Source organism: Panulirus ornatus, chromosome 34, assembly GCF_036320965.1.
Source record: "Panulirus ornatus isolate Po-2019 chromosome 34, ASM3632096v1, whole genome shotgun sequence".
Taxonomy (NCBI): domain Eukaryota; kingdom Metazoa; phylum Arthropoda; class Malacostraca; order Decapoda; family Palinuridae; genus Panulirus; species Panulirus ornatus.
Genome location: NC_092257.1, coordinates 12983225 through 12996788, shown reverse-complemented (window position 1 = coordinate 12996788; position 13564 = coordinate 12983225). Strand labels below are relative to the sequence as shown.

Below are 13564 nucleotides of genomic sequence, written 5' to 3'. Positions count from 1 at the left end.
GGCGGCTCCCTCAGCCCTCAAGGAGAAACCTGGAGGAGGATGGCTTTGTTTCCCAGTCGTACACTAGCGCCTGCCGCGGCGGTGGCGCCCTCAAGCGACCATAAGCGAATGGTGTCCCAGGGAGGGAAAGACGTCTGATGGGGTGGTGTCGTGACAGCGATGGACAGAGACTTTGATCCTCTTACCTCCCGTCACTGATCGTCGGAGGTCGCCATGGCAACGGTTGCTGCTTATCATATCAGTACGTTTCTTGTGTTCACACCTTAATCAATAACGTCATCACGGAATAGGATAAAAACCTTTTTATCTTTCTCTCTCGAGATCTCTCTTTATCCCTCCATCTATCGCTCTCTAGGTCCACCTTGTGGTCACACACACACACACACACACACACACAGGATATTCACTTCTTTCTAATCGACATAAGGACTAGGACTATCAAACAACGCCCATGGCACACACTGTCTGTCACCAGGTTCACATAAAAAAGAATTCCTCAATATCCTTCACAAGCAACCCATCCGCTCCACACTAAACTACGCCTCACCCTCCTCGTCATTTATCCTTTCAGAAGCAAACATGACAAAGTACAAAAGATAATACAGACGACTCAGAACAACCACTGGCTTTATGATCATAGCATTCAACACATGTACAACGAGTAAACCAATACTTACAGTATACAGTCTGACCTCAATATCCTCGACACTCCGTTCTCTACAAGAACAGCACATGACCACCTCCCACCAAGACCACTCCATAACTCACCAGGAACCACCGAGCGTTACAGACAGGACGCCTGCACAAATGAACCCATTGCTCGTTTGACCCTTGACGCTGTCTCGTTCAGGCCGGAAAAGCAGTTAGATATAATTATCATCATTATCATTATTATTATTATTATCATTATTATTATCATTATTATTATTATCATTATTAAACAAACACGTCATCCCTGCAACACCCCAAGTGGGGTAAGCCCGAATCTGAGAATCAGTGAAGCATTTACATATGGTTCGTGTGTGTGTGTGTGTGTGTGTGTGTGTGTGTGTGTGTGTGTGGAATGCAGAACTGACGCCATGACTACTGACGGCTTTCCCTCTGCGTCATTTAGACGCCGTCAGCAGCAGCAACACCAGCAGTTCAATCTGCCGTTCGGGAGTACGATCAGGTGTAAGGTTGTTGCAGCAGGTCAGTTGTGTGACATCCTTCCCGAATAACGAAGGTCAGACAGCCTTCTCGTCTCATCCATGTGACCAGATGTTTAGTTTAAGCTTCAGTTTTTTTCTGGCTGTAGAATCTACTCACTCCTGACGTCTATGTGTGTGTGGAGTAACCATATGCTTAATTCTCCCCTCCACCTGTGTCACGTGCTTTGTTAACTGCTCCTCTGTAACTATTTTGTGTTGTGATCTAACCTGACTCTAGCTGAAAGTACATCGGTCATGAATCAGACTAACTTTGGAATTTGATGAGGTCCCCTTGTAAGCTGATGCAATCCTCCTCACTCCTGTTCCCCCCCCCTCCCTATTATAGGCTGCCGTGTTCCCCTCATTCCATCGTTGTGAGCTTCACAGATTCTTGCATTTACTTTAGCCTCTATGATAATTGTTGAATTCCATTCCTTAATTCATGTTTCCACAGACAGTCCTTTGTCTCCATTGTTATTCTTTATCTTCTTACTACAAACCTTATGTAATTAGATTCAAGCATCGCACGATCACTTGTCACCAGTTCATATAACAATAGATGATGTGTTCTCCATATCGAAGCCAGCATGTGTAAGACCTAATAATGATTGGGTTATCGTGTGAACATCAGCTAGCAAGAAATAAGCTGCAGAAATCTGTATGTGAGAGAGACTTAGGAGTAGACATTGTCCCTACCCTGTCGTTAGAGTTTGGCAGCCAGCAGGAGAATGAGACAGACTGTTCACATGCCAATATCAGAAAACAGTTCAATTATCTGGGGATAAGAAAATGTGCAGGAGGCTGCTTGCATCTCCTATAAGTAGATCTTGCTTCTCAGGTCTGGTCGCCGCACACTTAGAGAAGCACAAAGAACTAATAGAGATGATTAGGAGGAGGACAACAAACGAAGGTGGTACCAGAAGGAAGAGTGATGAGGTACAGTTAGAAGACCGTGACTTGGCCAGGACTGAAGAAAGGATAGTGTGTGGACGATTGGAATAACGTGACAGAGAAAACTGTGAATATGGACGTACACCAAATATATGCAGAAGTTTAAAGGGAAGTATCATAGTAAAGAGAGAATGTAAGAGAGTTGTGAGGGGGGAGAGGGACCTCATGAATGTAGCACCCTCTTCTCCTGTGCAGGGGGGTCATGACCTGACCTTCTGTACATGTCATGCCACGTGCTGGTTATCTCGTCTTTTGCCAGGTGATTATACACACAGACACACACACACACACACACACACACACACACACACACACACACACACACAGGGGAGAGTAAGGTAGAGTAAAACATGATTGACCGGATTATATATTTATACTTTGCAGTAAATTGTATGTTGGACTAGATGATAAAAGTATATATATGAATATATGTATATTACAATACCTTGAATAGCAGACTAAGGTAAGGTAGACACACACTATCACAGGGAATGATTATAGAAAAAAAAAAAACGAAACAAAAAAAAAATGAGACTGAAATTTTAAGTATATGGCGAGACCCATAATGTTCGATACTATCATGGGTCATACATATTGTTCAAGGTCAACCACTCTCCTGATACAGACTCCAGTGAACACAGTAACGAGGTGGTCGGCAGTGACCAACCCTCGTTCTATTTTTCGTCTGTGTAACATCTATAAGACGTTACCCCCCAAGAAAAAAAAAAATAAAATTTTTTTTGTTCATTCTCCTAAACTACATTTGACAAAATTACAGTACAAATACAGTTTACAAAATATTAGCTAGGACAAGCACAACATTATAATATTTTGTATATAGACATTTGTGTACTGCAAATTTCATATTAGATCCAAAAAGAAAAAAAAAAAATATTGATAAAATTGACGAAGCTTGATAAGGCCTTTAGAGAAATATATGTAATAAACATAGACAAACTCTAGTGAGATCAAAGGGCGTATATACAAACATACAATACAAGGTTATGTATCCTACAACGTTGATCCATTTCATAATGAGAGAATTTCCTTTTTTCATGTCGGGTTGGGTTTCCTTTCCTCCCCTCCCATCCCTCCCTGGCGATCGAACCTGGGGACGTCCCTGGTGCATGCCATGCGACCCATCCTTGCCATGGAACTTGTGCGGGGGGCCGGGGCGTGTGTGTGCAACCCTTCCTCCTCCTCCTCCTTCTCCTCCTCCTCCTCCCTCAATCAGCCAATGGCAGAGCACTGTCTCACTCTTCCTCAGATTTTAGACAAGCCAATCAGAGCGTCGGTTGTTTGTTTTTGTATTTTTTCATTTTCATGGTCTTAAAAGGCCTTGGATTTCGGGGGGGGAGGGGAGGGGTTGGTTTCTGTGGTTGTGGGTTTGGCTTTAAGGATGGTGGGTGAGGGAAGGGGGGGAGGAAAGGTCGGCCTTCAGGACCACTTGTGCCCCAGGGTTAGATAGCCTTAGAGCCATCTCTATCTTCCTTCTTTTTTTTTTCTCCACGGGAATTTACGTCAGCGTGAGCGTCTATGGCGGGGGCTTGTTTGGTTTTTGTTTTTACGAAGACTCTGAGCGTCATGTGGGATGGGGTAGGGTTGTGTGGGGGGGGTGGTTTTGGGCGGGGGGATATTCACAGCTGTTTAGAAGCAGTAAGGTCAATTGGTCGTAGATATGTCGCTAGTCGGAGCGGAATCTAGAAGAGGAATTATAACAACAAAAAAAAAGAATGAATTCTATCTACGTATTTTACACTACCAGCTAACCGAATCGAATTCTCTTTTGGGAAGTTTTAGAACACGTAAGAGCTTGCTCTTGTAGATGATTTGCCTGCCAGCCAGACAGCCTGATCACTAAAGCATACTTAAACGAAAGAGAAAACTTTCCACGTAGTGTGGGAACGTCTCGTGAGACGATACCCTCCATGCTACCAACTCCCCGTTGTGGGAAATGTCACAGCAAACTGGTTCTTTTACGTAGCGAAGTTCGGCCAGTGACTTGCGTAGGTGGGGAAATCCAGATTCATTTTCGTCCCCTTCGTCTGAGAGGTTGGGGCGGCGGCGTCGGCGACCCGCGGGAGAGCGGGGTACCTAAAGGCGATCGCTGGGTCCATATTAAGTGGATCAGACACGAGGGTCGACCTCCTCACTTTCGAAACACATTGGGTTTCCAGCCAGGGCTCCTGAGGTACCTCAGTCATGGAGATCCTTCTTTCCTCGATGTGCTGTGAAATCTTCACACTGATATCCCTTGGGGTAGCGTCATCCTTCACACTTAGTCCTTGAGAAGTGTGGACCATGTCTTGGACCTGCTGAAGGTGCTCTGCTTGAGGGTGCAACTGGCTCGTGGAGAGAAGATAAACACCCATCAATGGTTCCTTCCAAGAGCTGTGTTCTGGATGATGGGGGGCAGCAGTCTGGGTCAGCAACGGTAGGATAGAGTTGCAAGGACGAAGTGTCACTGTAGGACGAAGGAGAATATCACAAATGATGATGATGGAGAGAGCTGGCTAGTTGCTGCACCATGAAAATACTCTTTAAAAAAAACCATTCTCGTAGATTAAACTTTCTCGAGCACTATCAGAAATATGTATATATTTCTTTCAAACGTCAATCGATTTTTTGCTTTCTTTGAGCATATATATATATATATATATATATATATATATATATATATATATATATATATATATATATAGTTAGCTGAAGACCTGTGTTCGTCTGATTATCTCTTCGTCTCAGAGGCAACTTCGTGGGTCGGTCCTTCATGGGTGACATCCTGCGTTCAGTACGGTAAGAAGCCGGAGCGGCTCCTCCCTACCTCCCTATCGCCACCCTCCTTCTCACGCGACCTATAGCATATTAATGGTTCCCAAGTAGGCCTTCCCCCTGACTATTACAAGTCACACCCTATTACTAGTGGCAGGGTAGGCCTTCCTACATTACCCCCTGACACTCAATTAACGATGTTCCAATAGGCCTCCCTCGTTACGGCACTCCGCCAGTGGTCATCAACTAAGCCTACTACGTAATATAGTCATCTCGTTACCGACGCCACCGATGAGATCCCCCCGTCACCATGGACGAAAAACCCGCAGGTACTGACGGGGGTCCCCATAGGTTACGGACGGGGTCCCAAAAGGTACGTACGGGATCCCCCATAGGTTACGGACGGGGGGGTCCCCGCAGGTACTGGCGGGGTCTCCATACGTTACGGTGGGGGTCCCCAAAGGTACGTACGGGGGGGTCCTCCATGGGTACAGACGGGGTCTCCATGGGTTACGGACGGGGTCTATATCACTACGTACGATCGGAGACAACCCTTTCTCCCGTCGAGGTCTGGGGACGACAAACAGCTCCTCCTCCTCCTCCTCCTCCTCCTCCTCCTCCCACACACCAGACTGGCTGCACTTCCTTCGAAAACCCTTAGTAAAGACAGACCACAGCAACAAGACAGGGCCTTGGCAAAAGGGGTGATAGGACCCGGTAAGGAGGAGCAGGTGTTGTGGTAGGGACAGTAAACTGCGGGGAATGGTGGGTCTACCACAGGGGCGCTGGTGGTGGGTCTACCACAGGGGCGCTGGGCCACATGTGTTTACACCTGGGTGAGGAGGGAGGAGGGGCAAGGTCCGGTAGGCCTTCCTCGAGGACTAGGCTTAGGTGAGATCACGGAGGTGACAGAAGGGAGAGAGAGAGAGAGAGAGAGAGAGAGAGAGAGAGAGAGAGAGAGAGAGAGAGAGAGAGAGAGAGAGTGGGGGGACGTTCGGGCGGGAAAGACGGTATGGTATAGGCCTTAAGGAGGAAGGGAAGGAGGAGGAGGTGGGGGAGGTGGTGGTGGACGAGGAGTTGGGGGGCCGGCCGGGAGGGCTCGCTGGAATTCATGTTCGGGAGAGTTTGTGTCCTTAGCGACAAACGGTGTTGATAAGGAGAGAGAGAGAGAGAGAGAGAGAGAGAGAGAGAGAGAGAGAGAGAGAGAGAGAGAGCTTATACGCACACGTGCCTTAGGGTTGTTAGCGCCTACTGTTTGTAACGAAGAAGACCCCCGTTTGGTTGTCTTAACGAGGAAACTACATAATTACGGGTGTTCACATACGTCGCTGTCTATGGTCCGTGGGGTTCCTTACTACCCGCTCGTTGGGGAGGGGGGAGGACTGGCGCTCATGTCGCACAATGCAGTCCTTGAGAAGATCATCATCAGCTCGTACTGGATCATGCGGGTGACCTCAGGGAATCACTGGGAACTCAGGGACACAAAGGTCAACGATAGGGTTTAGGGTCCGCACTCGTTCCCTCCCTCTGACCGTTTTCCGTAACTCCCCTGAGCAAGAGACGTGCCATCCTAAGGTGTAATAATGACTTGGCCTTTGACATTGACCACTTAAAGGTCAGACCTTACGTGATCGAGTTAGGTCATGGTCGAAAACGAGGGAGTTACTCCTCTCGAAAGGGAACAATGCGTCACTCATACTCCACTACCTAAAGGCATTACAGTGGCTGTCGAGAACCATGATTAAAAAGGCAACATATATATATATATATATATATATATATATATATATATATATATATATATATATATATATATATATATATATATATATATATATATATATATATATATATCCCTGTCTATATATCATGGATATAGACAGAACTGCTCCCAGTTAATCGCTGAGTCTTATCGTGATGGCTATCTTCAAGGCCTGATAAGTTATCTCCACTAAACTTCCCCTAAAAGATCTGAAGGCTATTTGTAAAAAATATCTTTTAAAATAATATCTACACGTGTCTGTAAAGATATCTGTGAATTATATCTATACGTATCTGATTGTCTGTCTGTCAGTTACATATTTTCTAAAATAGTTTCTCGTTTCAATTATTTTTCTTTCTTCACAGTGTAGGCCACATCAGACACCTCAGCCATCCCACGGAAGCTAAAAAATATAACAAAAGACTGTCTAATAAAAGTTTCAGCTTATTTTATAATCTTAGACTATATAAATTTCTTAACTACGAATTGATTCATTTGTACTTTACACATAATATTTTTTTTTTGTATAGAGAAAGTGCTTGCATGGCGTCTATAATCGTTGTATGAGTTTTTTTTCCTCTTTTTTTTTTTGCTTTTGATTACCTTTTGATCCTACCCAATGACACGCGTGGCATTTCCTTATGAGCGAGAGGAACGCGAGAGCCGACCAGACGAGAGGCCGCTGGGCACTGATATCCGCCATGCCTCGGTGTGGAGGTACGTACCTCCACCTCCGCGTCAGGTGGAGTTAGCTCCTCTTCAGCGGAGCTCCTCCACCGATGCATTAGTGGAGAGATCTCCTCCTCTCCACCGGTGCGTGAGTGGAGAGGGTCTCATCCACCGACGCCCCGGGTGGAGACCTCTCATCCACGAAAGTACCAGTGGTTCTCCTTCACGAACAAACCAATGGATCTACTACACGAACGTTCTCACTGCCATGGACACAACAGGAAGCTATAAGAAGCACACACAGAGAAGCACAGACGGTGTCGACCAACAAGTGTTTCTTGACGAACCATTCAATTCAAGTTGAACTTTCTCGCGACGTCAAGCCACAAGGCTCAGGCAGGTCCAGGCCCCCCTTTTTTTTTCTCCTTCATCCATTAAGGGGAGGCTGTCTCGTGGGAAGCCACTAAACATTCGGTTCTCTTCTTTAGCATTTCGCTGTTACGAATTTGATCTAGTCCAACGGAAGAGCGCCCCGACCTGTTTCATAGTCTGGGTCTGGTGGGTAAATCAATGTGTTAGCATATAGATAAGTACATATGGAAAAAAAAATAATATATATATATATATATATATATATATATATATATATATATATATATATATATATATATATATATATATATATATATATATATATGTGTGAAGCTGCAATTATTTTTTGTTTTATCTCTTTTAAGGTATCCTTGTGTTCGCAGGTGCCATGTGTGGTGTTGAAAATTATTTCATATATCTCTTTTTTTTTTCTTCATTTTGATATGCCATTAGTTTCCAGAGTACCAATTATTGTCAGATCACATCATTGTTCCTTAATTGGATCAGGGTTTCAGTGAATTATATTGCACTGCAGGTTCTCATGGGTTTCACAGAATGTCGTTTGCATAGGCCTATATAGGACTGTTCACTGAGGTCTACCGGACTGATTCACGTAGTAGACCTGTTGGGGTATATACACATAGGCCCAGCTTCTGAGTTCACCTAGGATGAAAGGGTGTTCACCCTAAACCTTCACATTTGGAGCCACTAGACTGTTCGTACACAGATAGGCCTATGCGCATATTTCTTGAAGCGGCCTATAGAAATTCTCACGTGAATCTGTGGAAGCTTTAAAAGAAGAAAATAGTAATAATAATAATAATAATAATAATAATAATAATAATAATGATAATGATAATAATAGCAATAATAATAATAATAATAATAATAATTGTCCCGATTGCACAAAAAGATCTTCCAGATTCACTTAGTTAACGACAGATTCACAGGGGCAGCGAAGGGTGGTGGTGGTAAAAACTTATCATATTGGTCTTCAGTTTTCACATGTGCCCTGAGGATGAACTGCTCTTCCGTGTTAAGGGCAGAAGAGCAGCGCGTCTCAGGCAGGCGCATTCCAGTATCCAGGCCAAAGCCTCGTGTCCTTCGCGTAGGGTCACACTCTTCAGGTAGGGAAGGCGGGCAGGGAGGAGAAGGTTGATTAGCCTTACGTCCCGATACTATACACACGAAGACTACAACCCGTCCATACATATGCCGTAGAAGGGGGAGGGGAAGGTTACGTATCTCTGGCCTTCATCTACTTGCTCATAATAAATCTGTATAACATTATCTTGTTTAGTCTATTTTTTGTTGTGAATCTTTTCGATAGACGTGAATATAATAGTCATTTTTCTGCCATGGGGAGACGATGGTTCTCGGGTGTATGTATAGAGTTGAGGAGGTCCTTCTCTATTAATGCAATAAAGCCGGATAACGAGACAGACGAAAACAAGAAAATAATTGATAATTGACTTACGAACATAGCGGAGTTCTACATCATTACTGGTGTACGTGGTAGATTAATGATCATACTGTTCATGTGTTCGCAATGGGTCGCTCAGAGTGTGGATTTTCTCTATCTTGTATATTGAATGATCGTGTATCATTATTATTATTATCATTATTACTATCATTACTATTATTATACATCTGTTTTACATGCGTTATACATGGCTGGCGAATATTATCGTAGATATCTCTATTGTATGGTGTGGTATGAATTTTCCAGGATGTCACTGAATTTATATATATATATATATATATATATATATATATATATATATATATATATATATATATATATATATATATATATATATATATATATATATATATATACATCATTGGCAGAGTTTCAGGTAAGTTGCTAACAATGTCTAAAAATTTTCGGCTGAGTATTATTTGGATGATTTGAGAGCCACGTGTCTAAGATCCCAAAGAACATAATAGGTCAGATTATATATAATAAAAAGAAGAAGTCTACTGAGTTTACCAGACTGTACGTGTTCCGGCCAGAGAGAGAGAGAGAGAGAAAGAGACCAGACTGTACGTGTTCCGGCCAGAACGAGAGAGGGAGAAAGAGACCAGACTGTAAGTGTTCCGGCCAAAGAGAGAGAGAAAGAGACAGAGGGGGATAGAGAGAGAGAGTCAAGACGTCGTCGGGACACGGGTACGTCAACTCTCCGTCTCGTGTACGATAAAGCAATAGACACGGGTAGAAAGATCTCGTACTTTTGTAAACACAGAAGTGATAACTGCATCTTATATACAAATTGCATCGATCAGTAACAGGACTTTGACGAATGAGCTACAAGGGGAAAACACTGAAATATTACACTTGGACTGGACACTGGAATACGAGCCTTATTTAAAATCTACTCTCCATCACAGATGTTTATTGGAAAGAACGGAGTAAGTAGGTGTCGACGGGGCAGCGGCTTAGGAGCAGCCACAGCGGTCGACCACCATGTCTTGGATGGTGTCAAATTTGATTTTATGGTCGTGGTCGTAGTACAGCATCTTCATCGGGGAGAGCTTCCTCGCCCCGCAGCAAGGCCCGTGTTTGGCGTTGGTGCTGTTCAGTTTCTGGATGAGGGAGGTGTGGGCGTACTTGTGGGCGTAGAGGAAGGGACATTCGCCGTTACAAAAGTTGGCCTCGTATACCTTGGGTGCGACGATGAAGTCCCAGCCCAGCTCGACGAAGTTGACGACCAGCGGGTACCTACAGCAGCGAGATTCCATGTTGTTGTTCGTACAGACGTAACTCCCGATGTTACGTCGAGTGCGACTCCGCCTGCCCTCCTCCGTGTGGATCTCCAGCATCGGCGCCTGTGGACGGGACCAGAGTTAGTGGGGTTCAGAACCAGAGATAGTGGGTTTGGAACCAGAGTTAGTAGATTCGGAACCAAAGTTAGTGGGTTCGGAACCAAAGTCAGGGGGTTGGGAAATTGAGTTAGTGGGTTCGGAACTAGAGATAGTGGGTTCGGAAACTAAAGTCAGAGGGTTTGGGAAATTGAGTTAGTGGGTTCGGAACTAGAGATAGCGGGTTCGGAAACCAAAGTCGTTGGGTATGGAAACAGGAGGTAGTGGGTTCAACTCTACAAGTACACAGGACAGGATATGAGTTAGAGAATAGGTACGTATAGCACCAGTACGTGGTACACAGACGACACTACGCGCCTGACTCACTAGCAACAACTTTTACCTTTCGAACACCATGATCATATCAGCGTACTGAACACGCCGGTACGCCTGTTTGAATGCGACGGACGATACGACCCTTGAATGCGACGGGCGGTACGACCCTTGAATGCGACGGACGATACGACCCTTGAATGCGACGGGCGATACGACCCTTGAATGCGACGGGCGATACGACCCTTGAATGCGACGGACGATACGACCCTTGAATGCGACGGACGACACGACCCTTGAATGCGACGGACGACACGACCCTTGAATACGACGGACGATACGACCCTTGAATGCGACAGGCGATACGACCCTTGAATGCGACGGGCGATACGACCCTTGAATGCGACGGACCATACTACCCTCCTACATGTCGGCCGATACGACCCTATGGCATGGCTGCCTGAACTTTTCTGGCATGGCCAAGGTACCCAAGGAGTCGCACCGTCGTCGTATTCAAGACCCGTACTCTGATGCTTCAGGCGTTACGGCACCATCAAGGACTGGCAGGACTCGCGGTCCTGACGGTGGATCAGGGACCTCGGCGCCAACCGTGAGCAGACTCCTATATCTAAGAATACGATTCTGACAAGGCTCATATATCTAGTATATCTATTATATCTAAAAGATATTCAGTGGGTTGACGGGCAACTGAAGTGGTTTTAGGTCACATCCAAGCACTCGATGAGAAGGTCTGACTTTCATGATAAACAGGGATATTGAGTAGGACAGAATGACGTGCCAGTGATGTCACTAATAAGAGTGTTTTTGACCTGACTGTCTTGGGCCACTGTAGGCTCAAGGGACTAGCCACCTTGAGACAGTTCAACACAAACGAGTCTTCTGGTCCATCATGAACAGGTGCAAGTAGATATATCACTAGATAGAGCTCTAGTTACCCTCTCATTGTCGAAGTAAGTCCTACATTTGGTTTGTATATTCACTTGACCAGCAGCACGAGGACGTGCAAACGCAGATCTACAAGAAACCCAGCTTACAGCATCACTATAAAGTGTGTCTCTATACTCGTGTGCCTCCCTATATTGCCGTCTCTGTGTTCAGCAAATTCATCTCTTACAAATGCTCAGAAATCCAAGAGGAGTGTGTGGGTGCGTGTGTGTAAGAGACACACAGGTCCTTCCCCATACACCTGTAATTCCTCCTGCAGAGAGAGAGAGAGAGAGAGAGAGAGAGAGAGAGAGAGAGAGAGAGAGAGAGAGAGAGAGAGAGAGAGATTGAGTTATAAAGTTAAGGAAGATCTTGTAGGCGTAAGACATTATTGATTACAATAGGAAAATTCATGGAGATTCTTACACACACACACACACACACACGAGAGCGGACAGACATGCTCGGGCTATCGCTGGCGTCCACACTCAGCCGTGGGTGATAAAGATCTCACACGGCCTTAATGAGGTGCGCTGGAAGAGTTCCTTCCTTCCCCCTTCCTCCCCTCCCACTCCAACCCTCCCTGACAGTGAGGGGGTCCCTCTGGCTCCAGCCTAACCATAAGCGACGTCACCAAGATATCTAAACGAGCGTTGGGAAAGGCTTAACGATCGAGCCACACACGTCTCCCTGGGAATAGAAATTACCCTCAACACCCATCCAATACACACACACACACACACACACAAACACACACACACACACACACACACACACGAGTGTAAAACTCACCTCACACAGACACACACAACACCATCACTGACGTACAGATCATAACATTCATGAGAGTAAGAGACATCTGGAGAGGAACGAATGGAACATGAGAGCCACACCTTCTACAGGCAGGTGCTGGGGGGCAGGTGTGACCACACATCAAGAGACAGATTCTAATTCTTACGTTGGAAGGCATCTCGCTGGGGTCTGTGACGGCCACTTGTCTCCCTTCGGAGTCGTAGGCGGTCACCACGAGGCCCAGGTTCTCGTCGGGTTTGTTGAGCCACTCCTGCAGCAACTTGTACACCTCGATTTTGACCCAGTTGCCCTCCCGGGCGTCGAAGGACTCAGACACCGTCGTCACCTCCTGCCGGGACAAAGACTTCGTCAGTAGAGCTAAGGGCATTAGATGACTCTGGACACCCCCATCGTCAATACACAGTGAGGAGGGGAAATGGCTACTGAAGGTGGCCTTATCGAAGTGAAGAATATTAGAGTTTTTTTTTCACTTCAGGTAACATTATACAGTCCAGGGGTATGATAGGAGTAGGAGAGAAAATGTATCCTTTGTTTTGCTTAATATGATACCTAAAGATCAAATAGAAAGTAGGATGATAGGATAATCGTCTTTAGAGAATCAGCATTATACGACAACAAGGAATATGTATAATCACCTCGAGGAACTTCCCATTCCACAGGAGTTCATCATCATTTCCCTGCCGCTGATTGTAGCGCAGAAACCCCGGGGTTATGTAATCCAGCTGATTCAATCATACAAATTGTGTTTCAGTTACCACTACTACTACTACTACTACTACTACTACTACTACTACTACTACTACTGCTGCTGCTGCTGCTTCTACTACTACTACTACTACTACTACTACTACTACTACTACTATTATTTCTACTACTACTACTACTACTACTACTACTACTAATAATAATAATAATAATAATAATAATAATAATAATACTACTACTACTACTACTA

At 45.0% G+C, this 13564-nt stretch overlaps 1 protein-coding gene across 2 annotated transcripts in view; it reads right to left on the bottom strand.

Moving 5' to 3' along the window:
- Positions 1–7243: 7243 nt before the first annotated feature.
- myo (growth/differentiation factor myoglianin) overlaps positions 7244–13564 on the bottom strand; it is a 57956-nt gene continuing 51635 nt past the window's right edge. For both annotated transcript variants that reach the window (XM_071682384.1, XM_071682385.1), the window contains exons 3-4: positions 12755–12937; positions 7244–10545 (exon numbers count right to left, since the gene is read on the bottom strand). In XM_071682384.1, coding sequence (XP_071538485.1) covers positions 10156–10545; positions 12755–12937 — 573 coding nt within the window. In that variant the 3' untranslated portion in view covers positions 7244–10155. The remainder of the gene's footprint in view (positions 10546–12754; positions 12938–13564) is intronic.